General features: G+C 45.1%; 1 protein-coding gene across 1 annotated transcript; it reads right to left on the bottom strand.

Annotated features, from left to right (window-relative positions):
* Positions 1-17,305: 17,305 nt before the first annotated feature.
* olfcj1 (olfactory receptor C family, j1) lies at positions 17,306-20,673 on the bottom strand (the record flags this gene model as incomplete). The annotated part of the gene is made up of 6 exons (XM_081371877.1): positions 20,543-20,673; positions 20,113-20,398; positions 18,904-19,716; positions 18,580-18,810; positions 18,343-18,466; positions 17,306-18,219 (listed from the first exon to the last, which is right to left on the bottom strand). Exons 2-6 carry the CDS (start codon positions 20,368-20,370, stop codon positions 17,306-17,308), a joined length of 2,340 nt encoding a protein of 779 aa, XP_081228003.1. The 5' UTR covers positions 20,371-20,398; positions 20,543-20,673.
* Positions 20,674-21,554: the final 881 nt, after the last annotated feature.

Genomic DNA, 21,554 nt, shown 5'->3' with positions numbered 1-21,554 from the left:
AAGTTCCAATAAATTAAGTGAACTTCACTGGATCGCTGAAAAGACATACACGCTTTAAACCTTCGCCAGGCCGTTGGATTCCGTCGTTGGGCCAATGGATGGTCCTTACAGGTTAATTTGTCCCACCTGTCTTTCTCGTTTCCCTCCTTTGTTTGTTCCTCTATTTAGTCTCCTTGTGTTTGTAGTCTTGTGCTGGTTCGTTGTCCTTGTTGCGTTTCCTGGAGCTTTGTGGTTTTTTGAGTTTGTTACCCTGTCTGCATGTCATCAATAAATTCCTCTGCATTTGAATCCTCGTCTCATATTCATCCGATACGTGACAGAACGAACCAGCCATCATGTGGATTCAGCGGAGCGAACTTTGTCCTGCGGAGAGGGAGAATGGGATCTCCTTATTTAAGTATTTTTCCATGTGTGCTCAGAGGAATGAGGAGATCAGGGCAGTCGGCCCTCGGTCGGGAGGCGGTGAGATCCGTACTGTGACTGTTAATAGTGTTAAGTTCCCTGCTGATTTTCAGCGGTTTGAGGGAACCCGATTGGCCAGATTTTCTGGGACCCGCGGAGGCTGTAGGAGAGGAGGTGATAGAGGAGAGTTCCAGCATCACTCTTCACATCGGTCTCTCATCGACCCAGAGGTTCATCTACCGTCGGGTTCGCCCATTAGAAGGACATCACTACGGGGACCGTCCAGCACAGATCCCTCACCACTGATCTCGTCCAGTATAAGGTCTTCGCCACTGGTTCCATTCATCGTAGGGACTTCATCGACGGTTTCGGAGTCTGCATGCAACCGTCCGAAGAGACGGAGGAGGAGAAGGTCGGCTCAGGTTCAGCCAGAGACGGTTCACGTCATGTCTGCCCAGCCAGAGACGGTTCACGTCACGTCTGCCCAGCCAGAGACGGTTCACGTCACGTCTGCCCAGCCAGAGACGGTTCACGTCACGTCTGCCCAGCCAGAGACTGTTCACGTCACGTCAGCCCAGCCAGAGACGGTTCACGTCACGTCTGCCCAGCCAGAGACGGTTCACATCACGTCTGCCCAGCCAGAGACGGTTCACGTCACGTCTGCCCAGCCAGAGACGGTTCACGTCACGTCTGCCCAGCCAGAGACGGTTCACGTCACGTCTGCCCAGCCAGAGACGGTTCACGTCACGTCGGCCCAGCCAGAGACGGTTCACGTCACGTCGGCCCAGCCAGAGATGGTTCACGTCACGTCTGTCCAGCCAGAAACGGTTTACGTCACGTCTGCCCAGCCAGAGACGGTTCACGTCACCTCGGCCCAGCCAGAGACGGTTCACGTCACGTCTGCCCAGACAGAGATGGTGCACGTCAGTCCCAACGAGTCGTCTTTTCACATCAGTCCACCCAAGCCTGAACTCCACGTCAGTCCTGCTGAGCATGAACCCCTGAGACCCATTCTGGTGACCTCTGGGACATTGTCAGATTACTTCGAGCGTCTGGCCAGAATCCTGGAGATGCCTTTCGGACCCACAATGTCCGTTCCTGAGTCGGAGCCAGTGTCCGTTCCTGAGTCGGAGCCAGTGTCCGTTCCAGTGCCCGAGCCGGTGGTGGTGGTTCCAGTGCCCGAGCCGGTGGTGCCAGTTCCAGTGCCCGAGCCGGTGGTGCCAGTTCCAGTGTCCAAGCCGGTGGTGCCAGTTCCAGTACCCGAGCCGGTGGGACCAGTTCCAGTGCCCGAGCCGGTGGCGTCTGGGACATTGTCAGATTACTTCGAGCGTCTGGCCAGAATCCTGGAGATGCCTTTCGGACCCACAGTGTCCGTTCCTGAGTCAGAGCCAGTGTCCGTTCCTGAGTCGGAGCCAATGTCCGTTCCTGAGTCGGAGCCAGTGGTGCAAGTTCCAGTGCCCGAGCCGGTGGTGCCAGTTTCAGTGCCCGAGCCGGTGGTGCCAGTTTCAGTGCCCGAGCCGGTGGTGCCAGTTCCAGTGTCCGAGCCGATGGTGTCTGTTCCTGTTTCTGAGCCGGTGGTGTCTGTTCCTGAACCTGAGCCGGTGGTGTCTGTTCCTGAGCCTGAAGTGTCTGTTCCAGTGCCTGAGCCGGTGGTGCCAGTTCCGGTGGTGCCAGTTCCAGTGCCTGAGCCGGTGGTGCCAGTTCCAGTGCCAGTTCCAGTGATGCCAGTTCCAGTACCTGAGCCGGTGGTGCCAGTTCCAGTGCCTGAGCCGGTGGTGCCAGTTCTGGTGGTGCCAGTTCCAGTGCCAGTTCCGGTGGTGTCTGTTCCAGTTCCTGAGTCGGTGGTGTCTGTTCCAGTTCCTGAGTCGGTGGTGTCTGTTCCAGTTCCTGAGTCGGTGGTGTCTGTTCCAGTTCCTGAGTCGGTGGTGTCTGTTCCAGTGCCTGAGCCGGTGGTGTCTGTTCCAGTGCCTGAGCCGGTGGTGCCTGTTCCAGTGCCTGAGCCGGTGGTGCCAGTTCCAGTACCTGAGCCGGTGGTGCCAGTTCCGGTGGTGCCAGTTCCAGTGCTTGAGCCGGTGGTGCCAGTTCCGGTGGTGCCAGTTCCAGTGCCTGAGTCGGTGGTGCCAGTTCCAGTGCCTGAGTCGGTGGTACCAGTTCCAGTGCCTGAGTCGGTGGTGCCAGTTCCAGTGCCTGAGTCGGTGGTGCCAGTTCCAGTGCCTGAGCCGTTGGTGCCAGTTCCAGTGCCTGAGCCGTTGGTGCCAGTTCCAGTGCCTGAGCTGTCGGTGCCGTCTGTTCCAGTTCCTGAGCTGGTAGTGTCTGTTCCAGTTCCTGAGCCGGTGGTGTCTGTTCCAGTTCCTGAGCCGGTGGTGTTTGTTCCTGTTCCTGAGCCGGTGGTGTCTGTTCCTGTTCCTGAGCCGGTGGTGTTTGTTCCTGTTCCTGAGCCGGTGGTGTCTGTTCCTGAGCCGGTGCCTGTTCCTTGGCCGCCCGAGGGGTCGTCTCCGCCGTGGCCACCCGAAAGGTCGTCTCCGCCGTGGCCGCCTGAGGGGTCGTCTCCGCCATGGCCGCCTGAGGGGTCGTCTCCGCCATGGCCGCCTGAGGGGTCGTCTCCGCCATGGCCGCCTGAGGGGTCGTCTCTGCCATGGCCGCCTGAGGGGTCGTCTCCGCCATGGCCGCCTGAGGGGTCGTCTCCGCCATGGCCGCCCGACGGGTCGTCTCAGCCCTGGCTGCCTGCACGATCTACTCCGCCCTGGCCACCCGAGGGAGAGTCTCCGCCGTGGCCGCTTGAAGGGTCGTCTCCGCCCTGGCCGCCCGAAGGGAAAGTCTCCGCCCTGGCCGCCAGATGGACTGATATTTCCGCCCTGGCCTCCCGAACTGTCCATTTCCCCAGCCCCACCCTGGTCTGTCCTTCCTGTTCCACCCTGGTCTGTCCCTCCCGTCCCTCCCATCCCTCCCTGGTCTGTCCATCCCGTCCCTAGTGGAGCGTCTGGTAGCCGCGTCTTAAGGAGGGGGTAATGTCACATGTCTGTCCTGTCTTGTGCTGCACATGGGTGTTTGTTGTTTTGTGCCATGTGCTCTCCTGTCTATTGTCTAGCCCCTCCCATCTTGTTATCTAATTATTGGTTAATTTGTCCCACCTGTCTTTCTCGTTTCCCTCCTTTGTTTGTTCCTCTATTTAGTCTCCTTGTGTTTGTAGTCTTGTGCTGGTTCGTTGTCCTTGTTGCGTTTCCTGGAGCTTTGTGGTTTTTTGAGTTTGTTACCCTGTCTGCATGTCATCAATAAATTCCTCTGCATTTGAATCCTCGTCTCATATTCATCCGATACGTGACAAAAGGAGGAGAATGTTGTTTGACTGACACTGACCAAGTCTGTTCACCACGACCTGACCTGATAGAAACAATTGATGACTTTGACATTGGAAAATGTTTGTAGATGACTGACTTAAGAGACCAAACAACATGCCTGAAAAGCAGTGAGACTCAGGGCTGGTGCCCTTCAAATTATTAGATAAGAAGATGAGATTGTGGCTTGGAGTGAAGAATATAATGTTTTGTTTCAGAGGCAGAGAAAGATGTCTGGGGGAAATTTGGTTGAAGGACAACGTTTGGGTTAGTATTGAAAAAAAAAAAAACTTTGTTTACCCAAACATCATTATGTTAAATTGATGCACGAGTTGGATCATGCATCAATAGGGGGATGGTAACAATTGCAATACCAAGGGGTTCAAATTTGCTGAAAGCCATCGCACAGGTGGGACGATAAATGTTGGGAGGTCACTGGGTTTAATTGGGTAAAAGCCCTGTGAGAAGTCATTCTTCTCCATAACAAAATTGCTGTCTGTAAGTGTGCTAATAACAAGGATTGTTACAACAGGAAACGCTAGGGCAGATGCGGCAGCGAAGGCCGCGACAGCACAGCAGACAAAAGAAACTACGTACTTTACTATCTGACAATAACCTCGACGTTTGTTTTTCTTTACAGAGGATGCAGACTTTTGATACAGGGCAGACTGTGCCCAGTAAAATAATGGCTATGGATGAATTTGGCTAACTATCCTGGCCTGGGTTATTATTGTGGCAGAATGAAAGGCCACACCTTGCGCTGTGCATAACTCAAAATTTTCCTTTTGCAGAATGTCAGGATGGATTGTGTCAAACAGAACTGATTCTGTTCCAAATGTATAAATATTGTTTGTTAACATGAGCAAAGTGGGTTGAGTGTTTTTTTTTTTTTTTTTTTCAGGTTTTTCAGTGCTATTCAGTGAGCAAAATTATCGGGTGACAATATGTTTCAGGCTGTTGATTCAACAGGTCACACCAAAAGGGACGACCGGCCAGACAAGCGGTCAATAACAAAATAGCTAGGGTCTGCATTCACAGGTGACAGCAGACAGGAAATGGTTCATTCCAGTGGAGGTGCGGTCGGGATCTAAGGGGAAATCTTGTAATGATCAGAAAATGGTTGGAGAGGGTGACACCTGGGTCCATGCCTCTCACCTTAGACTACACCAACCAACCTCAGCAACCCCACGCGCCGACGCGGAGGGCAGTGAGGGATCAAGGAACGTGCTGGTAACGTACCTCCCTTGCCTATGAGGGAAAATCCTCTCTACGGCACGCAAAGTGTCATATTGGTGAAAACGGAACGTACATGGGGCAACGAGATGACCAACACACCTGGAGGAAGATGTGGACCAACAAATGGTTTAAGTTTAGCAGAATAATTTGTTTTGTGACGATTTTAACCCTCTGGGGTCTGGGGTGTTTTTGGGGTCCTTGAGATGTTCTGACATGCCCTGACATTTGTGCTTTTTTCAGTTGCTTATAAACATATTAATGGCAAAGGTGTAAATTCACTCTTTATAGCACAAACAGGACTTCCATAATATGTGAGCCACATGTATGTACATGTTTTCATTTTTGAGAGAATAATGTTTATGCATGGTTATCGAAAAAACTAAAAATTAAAGTTTCTGAAATAAGGCCACAAAACACATATTAAATATGTGGCAATAAGACTTTTGACTAATGTCGTCGCCTAGAGTTTTTTTCTTCAAAATGATGTGAAAATCATCCTGCCTAATCATTCACATAAAACGATACATTGATTTTAGTTTTGTGAAACACTTTTAGTTTGGAAAGCCAATATGCGGATGGGGCGTAAACGCTCCAACAGCATCATGCATATTTAGTAGTTCACACCTGGTGAGACAATGTCCCTGCATACTTAATGAGCCATTCATTCAGGTGTGTCACCTATAGCTAACTTAAATATACAAGCTTCATAAAAATGATCATTCTAGAAGAAAATTTCAGATGGCATTTAGAGGCTTTTGCATCTGAACTCTTCATATATACACACACATATATATGAAGAGCTCTTTTCCAAAACGGGATAAACGCCATTTTTAAAAAAAATGAGTTTGTCATGTCATTTTGCTGTGTACTGGACCTATTCACTGCTCCATCAACGTTTCATGACAAATCGCTATATTTACTTGTTTAAAATGTACTGCAAGATGCAGTTTCTTTCCAAAACGAGATAAGCGCCAAACCTATTTTTAGCCTAAACGGGATATATCCTCTCAACCAATCAGAATTCGGTGAGCGTTCTATGCAATCCAAATAGGCGGCGATCTGAACAGAGGTTTGTTACTTTGTTTATGTTCATTCATTCCTCAAAATGAGTGCTTTAAACTGTAGTAACACTTTTGATGGCCTTGATGAGCCAGTGAGACCTACACCTGGGGGTAGAAAACGCAGACTGGACAAAGAAAATCACAAAAAACAACAAAAAAAGAAGGTTCGTCACTCGGGTGGCGCGTTAATAACAACAGTGGGATGTCAACACAAAGCTGCCACCAAAGGTTTCTGTCAGGCCGAGAGGCTGTCGCCGGACGATCTGATGGTAAATTTCAACTATTTTTATGAATAACAAAACAAGGTTGACCAGGACCAGGCCATACTTCATCTCCTGGACATCACGCAAGTGACAAGGAAGCGTCCGAAAGTCCAGGACATTAACAAACAAAAAGACCGGAACGTATCTGTTAAGTACAGTCTTTTGTGCAACAGACATCCGGAGAATGTGCCCGTTTGCAAGGCGACCTTCATAAAAGTGTTTGGTGAGTACAACTTTCGTTTCAGAATTGACTAGTATAATACTGTTTTGTAGGTTTCCCCCTCGCGATAAAGATATTTTCCTGTAAAGAAGCCTGCTAACGTGACATTAAAAGTACTGAATAGTTCTAATAGCCTAAATGTGTTACTAAATGATTTGAATGTATTTTTAACATTGTTGTATTTAAGGACTGGTATTTGTATGTGTGTTATTTTTAAATTATTTGTTTTATGTGGTGGACAATATTAGAACATGTCACTGGAAATATGTATTTTATTTTTACAATTTATTTTATTTTATTTTACTATTTATTTTATTTGGCTTTTATTTATTTCATGCATTTGCACTTATTTAATTTATATTCATTTATACTATGAGTACCTGATTATATGTTGCATGTTCTCTGGTTTGTTTTTTAAAAGACAAACCATCATTTTTTTTTTCCAAAAATTGATGGATTTATAGCGTTTTGAAAAATAAATAAATAAACTTTGAATTTATCATCAACAATATTGTTGTTTGATTTAATAATCATTGTTCCCTTTCGTGGTCACTCCGAGTTACGTCGGATGACGACGATTGGGGTTTCGCTTAGAAAGCCTCTCACCTTCGAGTATATAAAATGAGCCAATGGCAATGAAATGCCATGGGTCTGCGGAATTTGCATAGCGTATCTCCGCCCACCGCAGGGGGTATATAAGGAAGTACGCTGCAATATGCAGATATGTTTTCGCTTCGGAGCCAAGTTCAGTACTTCACTCCACAAGCCTTTTGAGTGTCATCTCAAATCTCTTCGAGACGAGCGGCACTTCAGTGTGTTTGTGTGACGGCGCTTTCCAGCGAGATCGCATTTTCTGCTGCTGATTTGTGCAGTAATCTGCCGTCAGTGAGTGTGTTTCTCCCTGGGCGCTTCAGCACTCTGCTGAGCTTTTCCACTCTCTAAAAGAGCTGCACGCGGCACGTCTTTTTCAAGACGGTTTGCCCGTGTATTTTCTGGATGTGTGTGCGCACTGTGCGGTCATCTGCCTAACGGTCGCGAGCGCTGTTTTGCGTGTTGGGCTTAATCACGCTTGGCAGCGCTCGTTGATGAGTCATGTTTTCATTGCGTCCCCTGGCCTCCTCTGGCAGGATGCGGTTTATGACCGTGCCCCCGCACAGGGCCGCTATGCCACCCTCGCCGGTGCCGGTCATTCCGCCTCGCTGCCCCACCAACGGTACGTCTGTGGTTCGTATGACCCCACTGGTGCACTTTCTGGAGGCCTGGCTAGAGCTTCCCAGACTGTCCCGCTGGGTCGCGAGAACCATTAGATTCGGCTACGCGATTCAGTTCGCGATATCTCCTCCCCGCTTCAGGGGAGTCCGCTTCACTATGGTCGGGGGCAATGCCCCTGTCATGAGAGCGGAGGTCGCCACCCTACTGGCGAAGGGTGCGATCGAGATTGTCCCTCCAGCCGAGATGAAGTCCGGCTTCTACAGCCCTTACTTCATTGTACCCAAGAAGTCCGGTGGGTTACGGCCAATCCTCGACCTGCGCGTCTTGAACCGCTCCCTTCACAGGCTGCCGTTCAAGATGCTAACGGCCAAACACATCCTCCAGTGTGTACGGCCGCAGGATTGGTTTGCAGCGATCGACCTGAAGGACGCCTACTTCCATGTCTCCATTTTACCTCGACACAGACCGTTTCTACGGTTTGCTTTCGAGGGGCAGGCATACCAGTACGCGGTTCTCCCTTTTGGGCTAGCCCTGTCTCCTCGCGTCTTTACGAAGGTCGTCGAGGCAGCCCTTGTTCCCCTCCGGGAACACGGGGTTCGCATCCTGAACTATCTCGACGACTGGCTAATCCTAGCTCACTCTCGAGGCCCTGTCTCCTCGCGTCTTTACGAAGGTCGTCGAGGCAGCCCTTGTTCCCCTCCGGGAACACGGGGTTCGCATCCTGAACTATCTCGACGACTGGCTAATCCTAGCTCACTCTCGAGGCCAGGTTTGCGAACACAGGGACCTAGTGCTCCGGCACCTAGCTCGTCTGGGCCTTCGGGTCAACTGGGAGAAGAGCAAACTCTGCCCCGTGCAGAGGATCTCTTTTCTCGGTATGGAGATCGACTCGGTCGCCATGTGCGCGCAGCTTACGAGCGAGCGCGCGCAGTCACTGCTGACTTGTCTTCGCCAATTCGAGGGCAAGAGTGCGGTTCCACTGAAACTATTTCAGAGGCTCCTGGGGCATATGGCATCCGCAGCCGCAGTAACGCCGCTGGGATTGCTTCATATGAGACCGCTTCAGCTTTGGCTTCACGATCGAGTCCCGAGGTGGGCATGGCAACACGGCACGCTTCGAGTCCAGTGACTCCAGCCTGCCGTCAGACCTTCACCCCGTGGACGAACCTCAAGTTTCTACGGGCCGGAGGGCCCTTAGAACGAGTTTCCCGGCATGTTGTTGTATCAACAGATGCCTCCACCACGGGCTGGGGCGCCATGTGCAATGGTCATGCTGCCGCGGGCTCCTGGATAGGACCCCAGCGCCTTTGGCATGTCAATTGCCTCGAGTTGCTGGCTGTGCGTCTCGCCCTGCACCGCTTCCGTGCGCTGCTCAGGGGTCAGCACGTACTAGTCCGATCAGACAATACCGCGACAGTAGCGTACATCAACCATCAAGGTGGTCTACGCTCCCGCCGTATGTCGCAACTCGCTCGCCACCTCCTCATATGGAGTCAGAAGCATCTGAGGTCGCTTCGAGCCATTTATATCCCGGGACACCTGAACCAGGCGGCCGACGAGCTGTCTCGAGTTCGGCCTCTCGCTGGAGAATGGCGGCTCCATCCCCAGACGGTCCAGCTGATTTGGGATCAGTTCGGCGACGCACAGGTAGACCTGTTTGCCTCCCACGACTCGTCCCATTGCGACCTGTTTTATTCCCTGACCGAGGGCACGCTCGGCACGGATGCACTGGCGCACAGCTGGCCGCGGGGCCTACGCAAGTATGCGTTTCCCCCAGTGAGCCTTCTTGCGCAGACCTTGCGCAAGATCAGGGAGGAGCAGGTCATTTTGGTTGCCCCGTATTGGCACAACCGGACCTGGTTCTCCGAACTAGTACTCCTCGCGACAGCACCTCCCTGGCCAATTCCTCTGAGGAAGGACCTCCTTTCTCAGGGACGGGGCACCCTTTGGCACCCTCATCCCGATCTTTGGAACCTCCACGTGTGGCTCCTGGACGGGACGAGGCAGGTTTGAGTACCCTACCACCTGCGGTGGTGGCTACCATCACTTTCGCTAGAGCACCGTCCACGAGACATGCCTATGCGTTGAAGTGGAACCTCTTCGTCAACTGGTGTTCTTCTAAACGAAGAACCCACGAAATGCCCGATCAGTGTCGTGCTTTCCTTCCTGCAAGAAGGGTTGGAGCGAAGGCTGTCTCCCTCCACCCTGAAAGTGTATGTTGCCACCATTGCCGCACATCACGAAGCAGTTGATGGTAAGTCTTTGGGGAAGCACGACCTGATCGTCAGGTTCCTGAGGGGAGCGAGGAGACTAAATCCTCCTCGTCCTCCCCTCGTACCTTCTTGGGACCTCTCAGTGGTTCTAACTGCCCTGCAGAGTGCTCTATTTGAGCCTTTACAGTCAGCGGAGCTTAAGTTCCTGTCTATGTAGACAGCGCTCCTGGTTGCATTGGCCTCCATCAAGAGGGTAGGGGACCTGCAGGCATTTTCGGTTGACAAAGCGTGCCTGGAATTCGGGCCGGCTAACTCTCACGTGATCCTGAGACCCCGGTTTGGATACGTGCCCAAGGTTCCTACCACACCCTTTCGAGACCAGGAAACCTGCAAGCGCTGCCCTTGGAGGAGGCAGACCCAGCCTTGGCACTGCTCTGTCCAGTACGCGCCCTTCGTGCTTACGTAGACAGAACGCGGTGTTTCAGGACCTCAGACCAGCTCTTTGTCTGTTATGGTGGGAAGCTGAAGGGAAAGGCTCTCTCAAAGCAAAGGTTATCTCACTGGATAGTGGATACCATTGCTTTGGCATACCAGCAGCAAGGTCGTCAATGCCTCCTTGGTGTGAAAGCCCACTCCACTCATAGTGTGGCTTCTTCTTGGGCTCTAGCGCATGGCACCTCACTAACAGACATTTGTAGAGCTGCAGGCTGGGCGACACCCAACACATTCGCGAGATTCTATAATCTCCGAGTAGAGCCAGTTTCTTCTCATGTACTCGCTTCAACCAGCCGGTACTAGATTCTGCTCAGGTGTCTTCGCTTGCTCGCCATTCCTCTCCACGGACGGGATACGTGCGATCATCTTCTCAGGTGAGTCTGATAAGCTCTGAGTTCCTCCAGCACTGGTTACGTCAACGCCTGAGTTATGCCAATCTGCCATAACACAGCTCTTGCGCTTGACTAGGTGCCTCCATGTGCATGGTCCCCCCTTTGGGCGACCCCCACATGTGTATTCCACTGTAAGTCTCTTTTGAGCGTGTGTCTTTCCCTTGGCAAGCCACCTTGCCACCCCTGGGGTTTAAATATTCCACCTGCGGCTGGACACCTCAGTGATACCCCATATGCATCCCTCTGGGTCATATGTGTCTCTCAAGTCCCCCCCTTAATGATTGGGCATAATTGCATATTTCTCCTGAGATATGCTTCCCAGTGTACCTTGGTATTCCTGTGTTAAGTAGGACTCCTTCGTTCGTGCTATTCTCACAACAGGGAGCTCAGACTTACGCAGGGCACTGGATGACAGGCGAGGTGGTGTGATTAGACTGGAACCCCAATCGTCGTCATCCGACGTAACTCGGAGTGACCACGAAAGGGAACGTCTCGGTTACGGATGTAACCCTCGTTCCCTGAGTAGGGAACGGAGACGTTACGTCTTCCTGCCACTTCCGCTGTATCGCTGAAAAATGCCTGAGTTCAGTCTCGGCTCCTCAGCGAAGACATATCTGCATATTGCAGCGTACTTCCTTATATACCCCCTGCGGTGGGCGGAGATACGCTATGCAAATTCCGCAGACCCATGGCATTTCATTGCCATTGGCTCGTTTTATATACTCGAAGGTGAGAGGCTTTCTAAGCGAAACCCCAATCGTCATCATCCGACGTAACGTCTCCGTTCCCTACTCAGGGAACGAGGGTTACATCCGTAACCGAGACGTTCAACGTGTTCAGACTGAGCCAAAAAAAAAACATTTTAATTAGGATAAATTGAATATTCACAAAATGTGTGGGTCTAGGTAAAAAAAATAATTTTCCTGAAAACTACTGAAATGGATTTATCCCGTTTTGGAAAAGAGCTCCTCATATATATATATGCATGCACATACATACTTTATAATCTTATCAAAACTAGTCAACGTCTTTCAAAACTAAAGTATACATTTTATCATACGTATTTCAAAGTAAAGGATTCATTAGTTAGTTGATGACTTTATTTTTGACAAAACACATACAGTATATATTCCTCATCTCAGTATAGCAATAGAGTTTGCTAAAAGCTGTTCATTCAATACAGCAGTATTTGAAAATCGATCATATTTTGTAAAATTACATTTATATTTGCATTTATGTCAAAACCTAGACACTTTTAAACATCAAAAGGACATTTATTAATATGTATTCGTGTCAAAATGACAAATAAACAGATTTTCCTATTCAATTTTGCATGGAAACGCTTCCAAGATGCTTGCGTGTCGCGTGAAAAATAGGCGTTGGTTCTATTTCTAGCATGCACACGTTTTCCACGCGGCTCGTGCCGCGCCTGAGACGCGCGTCTCACACAGGCAGTGTGCAAACTCTAAACTGTTAACATGGGAGCCGAAATAAAAACGGACACGCCACGCAGCTGAGACGCTTACGCCAATCATTCAGTGTTTCACCGGCCTTATCTAGCGGATGTGGCCGTTTCACAGGTTTGTATGGATCGCCTCACATTTGCGTTTGAATAGCGCGGTCTCCGTAGGCGGAGTCACATTAAAACTTAATTAGCTGAGATGAGAACGACTGACTTCTCTCTCTTTACATACATATTATATAAACTGTGAATATTTGTTTTTTTTTTATAAAAATTACTTCATTTAAAAGAACAGAATTCAAGCTTCATGCCTGTGTGTCTGTATGCCTGTTTGACTGAGTATTCGCTGAGTTATGGTTCATTTTCGGACGCGTTTCAGAATGGACTTCACTGACGGAGAGTAGGCAGAACTCGCATCATGTTTATTTTTCTTTATTTGGCGAAAAGCACAACACTTTGTTTTTATTATGAGCATACACACACAAAAAAAAACACACTAAACAGGATCGATTGATGTATAACACAAGCATATAAGATAATTTTTTTTTTTTTTTTGCACTCATACGGAAAAAAACGAGCCTATCGCGCCCAGGGGGTTAATGATTTTATTTGATTAAATCAAACTAGGGCTTAGTATTGATATAGATCTAATGATTTGATTGGTGCAAATGTTTTCAGGAAAAGTAGAAAATCTATTCAATGATGTGAAGTACGGTCATAAATAAAAAAAGACAGTCGGTCTGTAATGGAAAAGTCAGAGCTAATTTTTAACAACCACATTGGATAGAATGGATAAAATCATAAAACTCTTCTGGTTAGATTTGATTAAATAGGGTATTAAATAGAGCTTACTAAGTAAAACCATTGCCCGATTGAATTAAAAGTTAACAAAATATGGTTAGGAAAATGGTTAGGAAATATGTAGATGGGTGTGGATTAATGGAAAAGGCAGAATGTATAGGAGATATGATTGTATATGTTATTCTGATAATTTTGTTATTCATGGGTGAATACGAGTGCAGGAATGAATGTTCAATTGGTGAAGATGACGGTCAATTCTGATAATGAAACTGGTGAAAACAAATGTGAATGTGACTGTGATACAAATAGCGGAAGCTACAGTAACGTGGTAAAATTGGGGGGAGTGATTTTTTTTTTCTTATTATTTTCTTACTTTCTTATTCTTTCTTTCTAAGGACGATGATAATGTGTAAAGAGGGTTAAAAGCAGCAGTCATCCATGTCACGAGGTGGCGTACAAGGACAGGGTTTGAAAATTAGGGATTTTTTATATACTTTTTATCTTTTTGTATTTTTATGGCTAATTGAATTAACTAGGGGGGTTGAATTGATGTGTTTTTCCTACTAAATATAATCTACACTATTTCTTGTTTATACTGAGGTGACTGAGGGTCCGACCTATAGTGTTGGGAATGCAATAGCAGTGCCTGTTCATTTAGCCCGGCTTCAGAATAAACCTTTATTTGCTTGCTATAAAATTAAGGGCCTATCCTTACAAAAACAGCCTAAGCTTATTTCCTTTTAATCTTTTTTTTTTCTACGAGTTTAAGAAGAGTGATCAGTCATATGAAAATCAGAAGTGAAGAGTATAAGTGTGATGTAAGACTCAAACTTGGTTCATTTTATTATTATTATTATTATTATTATTATTATGGTTTGATGTGTTTTGATTAATCAATTATCAGTAACTGATAAAAAGGGGGAATTGTTATGGAAAATTTTGATTTTCATTAATTTACAGTATTGATTTTCATTTACTTTCAGCAAGACATTGAAATGACTCTTTGCTGGACTGTATGTGGTCTGCCAACATATGACTAATGTGTGTGTGTTTTTAAACACTGGGAAACAGGTGAGACGTCAGGAGGAGGCAGATTGAAAAGGGACTCTGACCCAATTTAGAACTTGTGAGTTTGTAAGAATAAACTCAGCAGGATTAGATCACTAGCAGAGAAACTTTCCCTTGTTTAGATAAGGGCCTGTAAGCAGAAGACCTTGAAAGCAGTATAAAGGCTCCTCTGCCCTTCCTCCCGTCGTCGCACTTGTTTCACAGACTGTACTGGTGACTTCTGTGTGGCAACTGGGCCTTCTTGCAAGAATAAATACCTTTAAAAGACAGTTTGACTTAGAAATGTCTCTTACGCAGTGATGATTGTTTAATGAATATTTTTTCCCACAACAACCACAATGACTTCAAGACTCCAGAGCAAGTCACATAGTCTAAACAGCACAGCGATCTGCCGACGTTTAAAGTTGTGTAGTGTGAACTAGGCTTTAGTTAAGTTACTTATAGTCAACAGAATGTTCAATAGGGACCATCAAAATAAAGGGTTACCCACTTTTGTTTTCTATTTCCATTTTCTGCTGCAAATGGAAGATTTTAATGATGTGCAAGCAGATATGGTAGAAATGGAGTTGGAACGTGCAATAAATGCATGTAATACATGGACATAAATGTTTAAGAAAAATCTTTTGTAAACTCTGCACGTTAGAAAGGAATTATCTATGCTCTATGCTCAATTATCTAATACCAGCGGATGACTGAAGCCTGGGGTATGCCAAGTTTTTCTGTCTGCCATTACACATTGTGCACGATTCCAGCCACGTACACTGCTTTGTGATAGTCACCTGACAGAGGGCAACATGGAGTTGTCATCTTTATATATTTCAAACTCAAATTCATGTACATATGCAGATATCTTTAGACTAAAATATCTTTAGGCATATTCATGAATCTTTTGTAAATATGAGTAAAATCAAGTAAAGTGCTTTACACATAAAATGGACATCCATGATTTGATACATACATACATGTGAAATAGACTGGCCATATGTCATATGCGAAAGCTTGAAGACAAATTGTATTGGTGTTCAGAATAAAATAGCTCAGAACAGTAATGTATAATTAAAAAAGAAAAAAAAAGAAAACAGACTACACAACATTTGTGTTACTTTATAACTGAATTACTGCAGCTTTAAATTCTGTTTAATGTATTCCCCTTCAAAGTGATACTTCAACGCTGCGTCATGACGTTGATGCTATGCATACAATTTTAGATTTGAGGGGCCTGAACCATACTATTTAACTCATAGTGCCACAATTCAAAAATTTGTTTGTGACAATAAATTTAAAGGATGCTTACTTTCATATCAAGATTCTGCCAGAACACATAGAGTTTCTCAGGTTTGCTTTCGGGGATGAAGCATACCAATTTTGAGTTCTTCCTTTCTGCCTAGCCTTGTTCCCAAGCACATTCACCAAGTGCATGGATGCTGTTCTGGCTTCTTTTTGACAGTTTACAGTGTACTGAAATATATAGACGATTGGCTGATACTAGCTCAATCAAGTTAGAGCCACAGCGTGTTCGAGGTGTTATGCTCGCTCACAAGATTAATCCCCAAGAACCACTTTTCTTGGGGTGGTGTGGAACTCAACCACGATACAGGCACATATGTCTCCTGCACATGTGGCTTTGATCCTAACCACTGTAAAAAACATCAAGCTAGGTCAGAAGCTTTCTGTTCTAGAAATTCAGAGGGTGTTACTTTCCAGTTCTGGCAGAATAAGTTTTAATCTTCTGAATAATCCTTCCAGAGTCATAAGAGTAATGTGCCCCATGCTACATGCTCTTGAACTTTGGAAGAAATCAGGTTCCTCAACAGGGGCCTGGCACTAGGGGCATGTAGTCATCGCAAGTCTTTTATGACGGATGCCTCTCTCACGGGCTAGGGTGCAGTTCTCGATGGCTAACCAGCCGTGGTCTTTTGGGGGGACCCTCATCTCTCCTGGCACATAAACTACCTCGATATGTGTGCAGTTTTTCTAGCTCTGAAATACAGCGTGTTTCAAAAAGATGGACCCAATTTGAAATAGCAATATCTGCAACCACGAACTGCCCATGAATGAAACTCTTACCACTTGAAAGGGCAGGGAATAGAGTTCCAATGAGTTTCAATGCACTGCCCAGTGCACCAACAGCCTAATGTTGTAATTTTGAAATGCATTTGTTTGAAATTGGGTCCATCTTTTTGAAGCACCCTGTACTTCCTTCCACAGATGAGGGGCTAGCATGTGTTGGTCCATACAGACACTATGGTTGTTGCATCTTACATCAATCACCAGGGTGGGCTGCTCTGGATGGAAGAAAAGTTTCTTTGTCTGAGAGCATTCTACATTCTGGGGCATATAAACATGGCAGACATCCTGTCAAGGCAGGGGCTGAGGCACGGGGAATGGCGACTCCACCCATAAGTAGTAGAGTCCATATGGCAGAGGTAAGACAGGGCAAAGGTGGATCGTTTTGCCTCCGAGGAGACAACCTACTGTCCCTTCTGGTCTTTCAGCTGAGGTCACTGAAACAATTCTAAATTTTAGAATTCCTCCCACTTGGAAATCAGCTTCTGGAATTATTTAGTGTACTTTCTAGAGATACTAATTATGCTGTCACTAAGCAACATATAATAATGTGGTCACTGATAATATTTCAGTCTCTTAGCAATGTATCTCGCATTGGATTATCACCCTCTCCTATGAGGCAATTGGAATGGCTGCGCCTCTAGGGGTCAGGGCTCACTTCACTAGGAGTGTAGCATCTTCTAAAGGTCTTGTGAGGGGGGAACCTTTACAAGATATTTGTGCTGCATCAGGCTTGTCCTCTATGCACACATTCATCAGGTTCTACAGTTTGGACACGGATTTGAACCCAGGATCTAAAGATCTTCAGGGTTGATCCAAGTCCAATCTGCACTTAACAATCGTCTGTGCTTATACACAGCCTTTTGAGCAGGCTCTGTTACCCTGGGCATGGAGAAGTTAGAATTAAAGTTCCCATAGCGTAAAAGGCATGACGCAGCATTAAAGTTCGACTTTAAGAGGAACATCCCAGGTTACGTATGTAACCGGGTATACATGCCGCTTTAGAACATCAAATTAATAGGGAGAATGCTTGACATTTTTACTTAAACATATCAATAATGATAAGTAGCCATTTTAATTAGAGAAACCTTGAAGAAGCTTTACCCATCAAAAGTTTTTTAGAGTTCATATCTGGTTTTAGTAAAATTATGTAGCACTTAGGAATGAATATACAAAACAACATGCCATAACTTGACGCTAAAATAGCAAATATCTCCACAGCTACAGTGAATTTTCCAGGAGAACTAACATAAGCTGGGATAAAAGTGATCCATACAGCACAGAAAATGAGCATACTGAATGTGATGAATTTGGCTTCATTGAAGTTATCAGGCAGCTTGCGAGCCAGAAAAGCCAGAATAAAGCACAAGACAGCCAGTATGCCAATATAACCCAGTACAGCCCAGAAACCAACAGCTGAACCCGAATCACACTCAAGAATGATTTTGTCATTGTAATTACTTCTGTTTTTGTAGGGAAAGGGGGGTGATATTGTTAACCAAAGGACACAAATAAGCACTTGTATAAGAGTAAAGGCAAGAACACTGAGTCTCTGTTGAGGAGGCCCAAAACATTTCATGACATTACTTCCTGGAATTGTAGCCTTGAAGGCCATTAACACAACAATTGTTTTCCCCAGAACACAGGAGATACAGAGGACAAAAGTGATCCCAAACACTGTTTGACGCAACATACAGGACCATTCAGTGGGCTGACCAATGAAAGTAAGAGAACAGAGAAAACACAAAGTTAGTGAGATGAGCAGCAGGAAGCTCAGCTCTGAGTTGTTCGCTCTTACTATTGGTGTATGTCTGTGGTAGAAGAAAATCAACCCAATTGTGATTGTGAGACATCCACCACACAAAGAGAACGTCACTAGTATATTACCCATTACTTCTTTAAATGTTAGGAATTCAATGTTTTTGAGTTCACATCGTGTTCTGTTCCCATTTGATTTGTACTCAAGAGGGCATGGAATGCATGTTACTGCATCTGAAAACAAAGGCAGATTAAAGTAAGTAAAGCATAATTTAAAGTAACCCATGCAGTGTTTGGGTTGACCACACAGAAACATGATGAGCATTACTGTTAATGAGAGAGGCTTGTTCATCTCACTTGTGGTGTTGCTAAACTCTCCATCCGCACAGTCGATGCAGTCGAAGCAGCAGATGGGTTTTCCTTTTATGAAGGCCCTGCGAGTACCTGCAAGACAGGTCTCACTACACACAGACCATGGGACCTAAATCATACACACAAGCAAAAATGTATATAATCACAGTCTGCACTATATAAAATCACTGTGCACTAATCTATTTAGTATAAAGCTTATGACAGATTATTATTATTATTTACATTTTTTTGGTTTCCTGCCCAGATTGCATCAGTGTTATCTTTCATTTGAATCTGTTGTCCCTCTGGCTTGGATGTGTCATATAAGCCAATGGATTCAAATGCTATTATTCCTTCATAGTTCATCTGCCAGTTAACCAGAGTATAACGTGCAACTGGGTCACCACGAGCATCAAAGTAAACGTTTTCTCCATTTTTGGTTGTAAAGTTTACTTGGGTCAGATAATGCAGCACCTGTTAAGAATAGTGGTATAATAACACCCATGATCTTTGAACATCAGTTTTGAATTACAAGAAATTACAGAACAGAAATTCAAAAGAACACACCTGCCAAGGCTGTATTTTCCCATTCTCTGCACATGTCTTGTTGAGGAATGGCCCCTTCCCTTTCTCGCAAGTCAACAGTGCTTCTATTGCATGAGCGATAGCATATACTGCCTTGTAGACATTGTTTAGAAGACTAGCATCAGACACATCTGTGAAACGTGTGTTTGTATTAGCTAGGGACTCCTCTCCATTGCATATCTTAGAGGCATTGTGTGTGTTTGGATTTAAAATGCAGTCAAACACGCTTTCCCACAGCTCAACTAGTCCTGTGTTACCTAACCTCAAGGAGGGATGGCTACTCACAATAAACTCTTTCAATCCAGGAATGTACGCATTTGGCACAGAAAAGCCTAATGCTCCTCCTACTACAGCATAGTTCACTGGGGTTGCTATATATCTGTAAGTGATCCAACCCTCGCTTCCAACCCACTGATAGCCAGTTACATTTTGATAGTAAAGCTCTTTTATGAGGATGTCCAAATCATTGCCATCTGCGAAAGCTACAATGACTTTAGATGTTGATTGTTTAATTATGTTTGTGACTTCCAAAAACTTCTCTCTTGAATCGGTTCTGTAAATGGCCACAGAGTATTCGACACAAATGCCTTCTTTCTCTGCTGCTTCTAAAAAAGTGGCCATTCCATTGTTGCCGTAATCTCCCCTGCTCCTCACAGCCCCAACCCAGGTCCAGCCAAAATACTTGATTAGTTTAGCCAGTGCTCTGCTCTGGTAATAATCACTGGGAATAGTCCTGAAGAAGGATGGATACAGCTGTCTGTTACTAAGACATGCACAAGTTGCCGAATGACTAAGCTGAAACGAGACAAAAAAAGGTTTATAATTGACATTTATATTATTAGAGGGATTACTGTGTGACACTAGATAAGCAGTAGACCCAAAACTGCTTTTTGCACATGTAAAAGCTTAAATTAACTCACTCTTGTTAAAAAAAACAGTATGTGATGTTTAAACAAGGATAATAATTCACATAATTGTATCATAGAGACCAGTAATAACAATTCCATCATTATAACAGAATAAAATAAATAAAACACAAATTTAAACAAATAAACAGTAATTTGATCATATTTCAAGAAATCTCTCAATCTGTACTAAATCCAAATTATCTTGCAATGCTTTATTCAATAATAATAATAATATATATATATATACACACACACACACACACACATTTATTTAATGACTTACCACAGGGATTTTAAATGGACCCATGGTCCTTGCAATGTCTATTGTGGATGTTGATGTAGTTTCTCCAATCACAGCTTGCACAGTAGAGGGACTTACACAGCTCTCTTCTGCTTCAATTTGTCCATTGATCAGAGCTAACGATGCTCCTATAGAGAGAGGGATACTTGGGCAAGAGCCATAGACACTGTAGCCAAGCAAAAAGCCAGGAAGAAGATCTGTGCTGTTGTTTATTTCCTCAATGGCAAAAATCATTGTCATTGCATACTGTAGCTCTCCAGGATCAAGACTGAAAAGGGAAGATAGCTTTGTTTTCTTCAGTGAAGTAATCCATAGTAATTAGTTGTTACTCCATCATTAAATAACATTAAATTTCAAATCTTTGTATACATTTTTTTTTTTGAGTAATATGAATGAATATTCACTATCTTACCCATTACACCTGATGTTTCCTGGATTGGTTGTAAGTGTTGGATTTACACCAACTGCATTTTGGTGGAATGAAAAAATGCCCCCAATAGAGACATTACCTTCTTTTGAGAAATGAAGGAGTTCATCTGTCCCATAAGCTTTACATTTAGGTTGTGCAGTACTCACAGTACAGGTGGTAATCATAAAAATGGTTGCAACCAACACCATGACTCTGCAATATGTCAATGCCTTTTTGAAATTATGGTTGTGTGTTGAGTAAATCATTGGTTTATATATAGATATATTGTCTAAGCATGCAACATTAGGATTAGGCTTACATGATGCATGTTTACCAACTCTGGCCAATAATACAAGCAATTAAGATGACTGACAGAAATACAATGCAATACGCTTTGTTTTGCTTTGGTCCAGTCCCAAACCTCCTCATCCTTACTTCAGTAAGTAGGAGAACATGAAGAAATATATAGCTTGAAAATAGATATACTAAATGATAAATAGCTGTCTTAATTCTGTCCTCTTTTTTTTTTTACCTCCTTGGAGACCACAATAATTAAAATAGCTGATAAAAGTGTCAAAGCACTAAATACCTTTTAATGAAGTTGATCCAGGCAGACAAAAGTATACAACTCTACCTGCGTGATGCTCATAAAGAGAACAAAAACAACTGAGCCAAAATAAGATTTAATATTCTGTAATTAAAATTCAGAAATATTACTTTTTGTCTAGTGGGTTTACAAGGAAAGGCTCCATCGACTCATTGTGCTCCGAATACATTATTTTAACTTGTAAACTACCTCCTTGCATTATTTTTAAAATTTTTAAAATAAAATGGGCACTTTTGCCTTGGCAAGATAAATAATTATAAGGGACTAAGGAGAATTGGGCCTAAAAATAAGGGATGTTGCTGCATTAACAAACAACAATCTAGTTGATGTGAAGAACCAGAGACAGAGAATAGAAGGCTGACAAGTGTTACGTCCCAGGACGTATGGATTTGTGTTTAACAATTATGG

This window comes from Scardinius erythrophthalmus (assembly GCF_964197995.2).
Source record: "Scardinius erythrophthalmus genome assembly, chromosome: 8".
Lineage (NCBI taxonomy): Eukaryota > Metazoa > Chordata > Actinopteri > Cypriniformes > Leuciscidae > Scardinius > Scardinius erythrophthalmus.
Note: the sequence above shows the minus strand (reverse complement) of the source record. Positions and strands in the feature narration are given on the sequence as shown.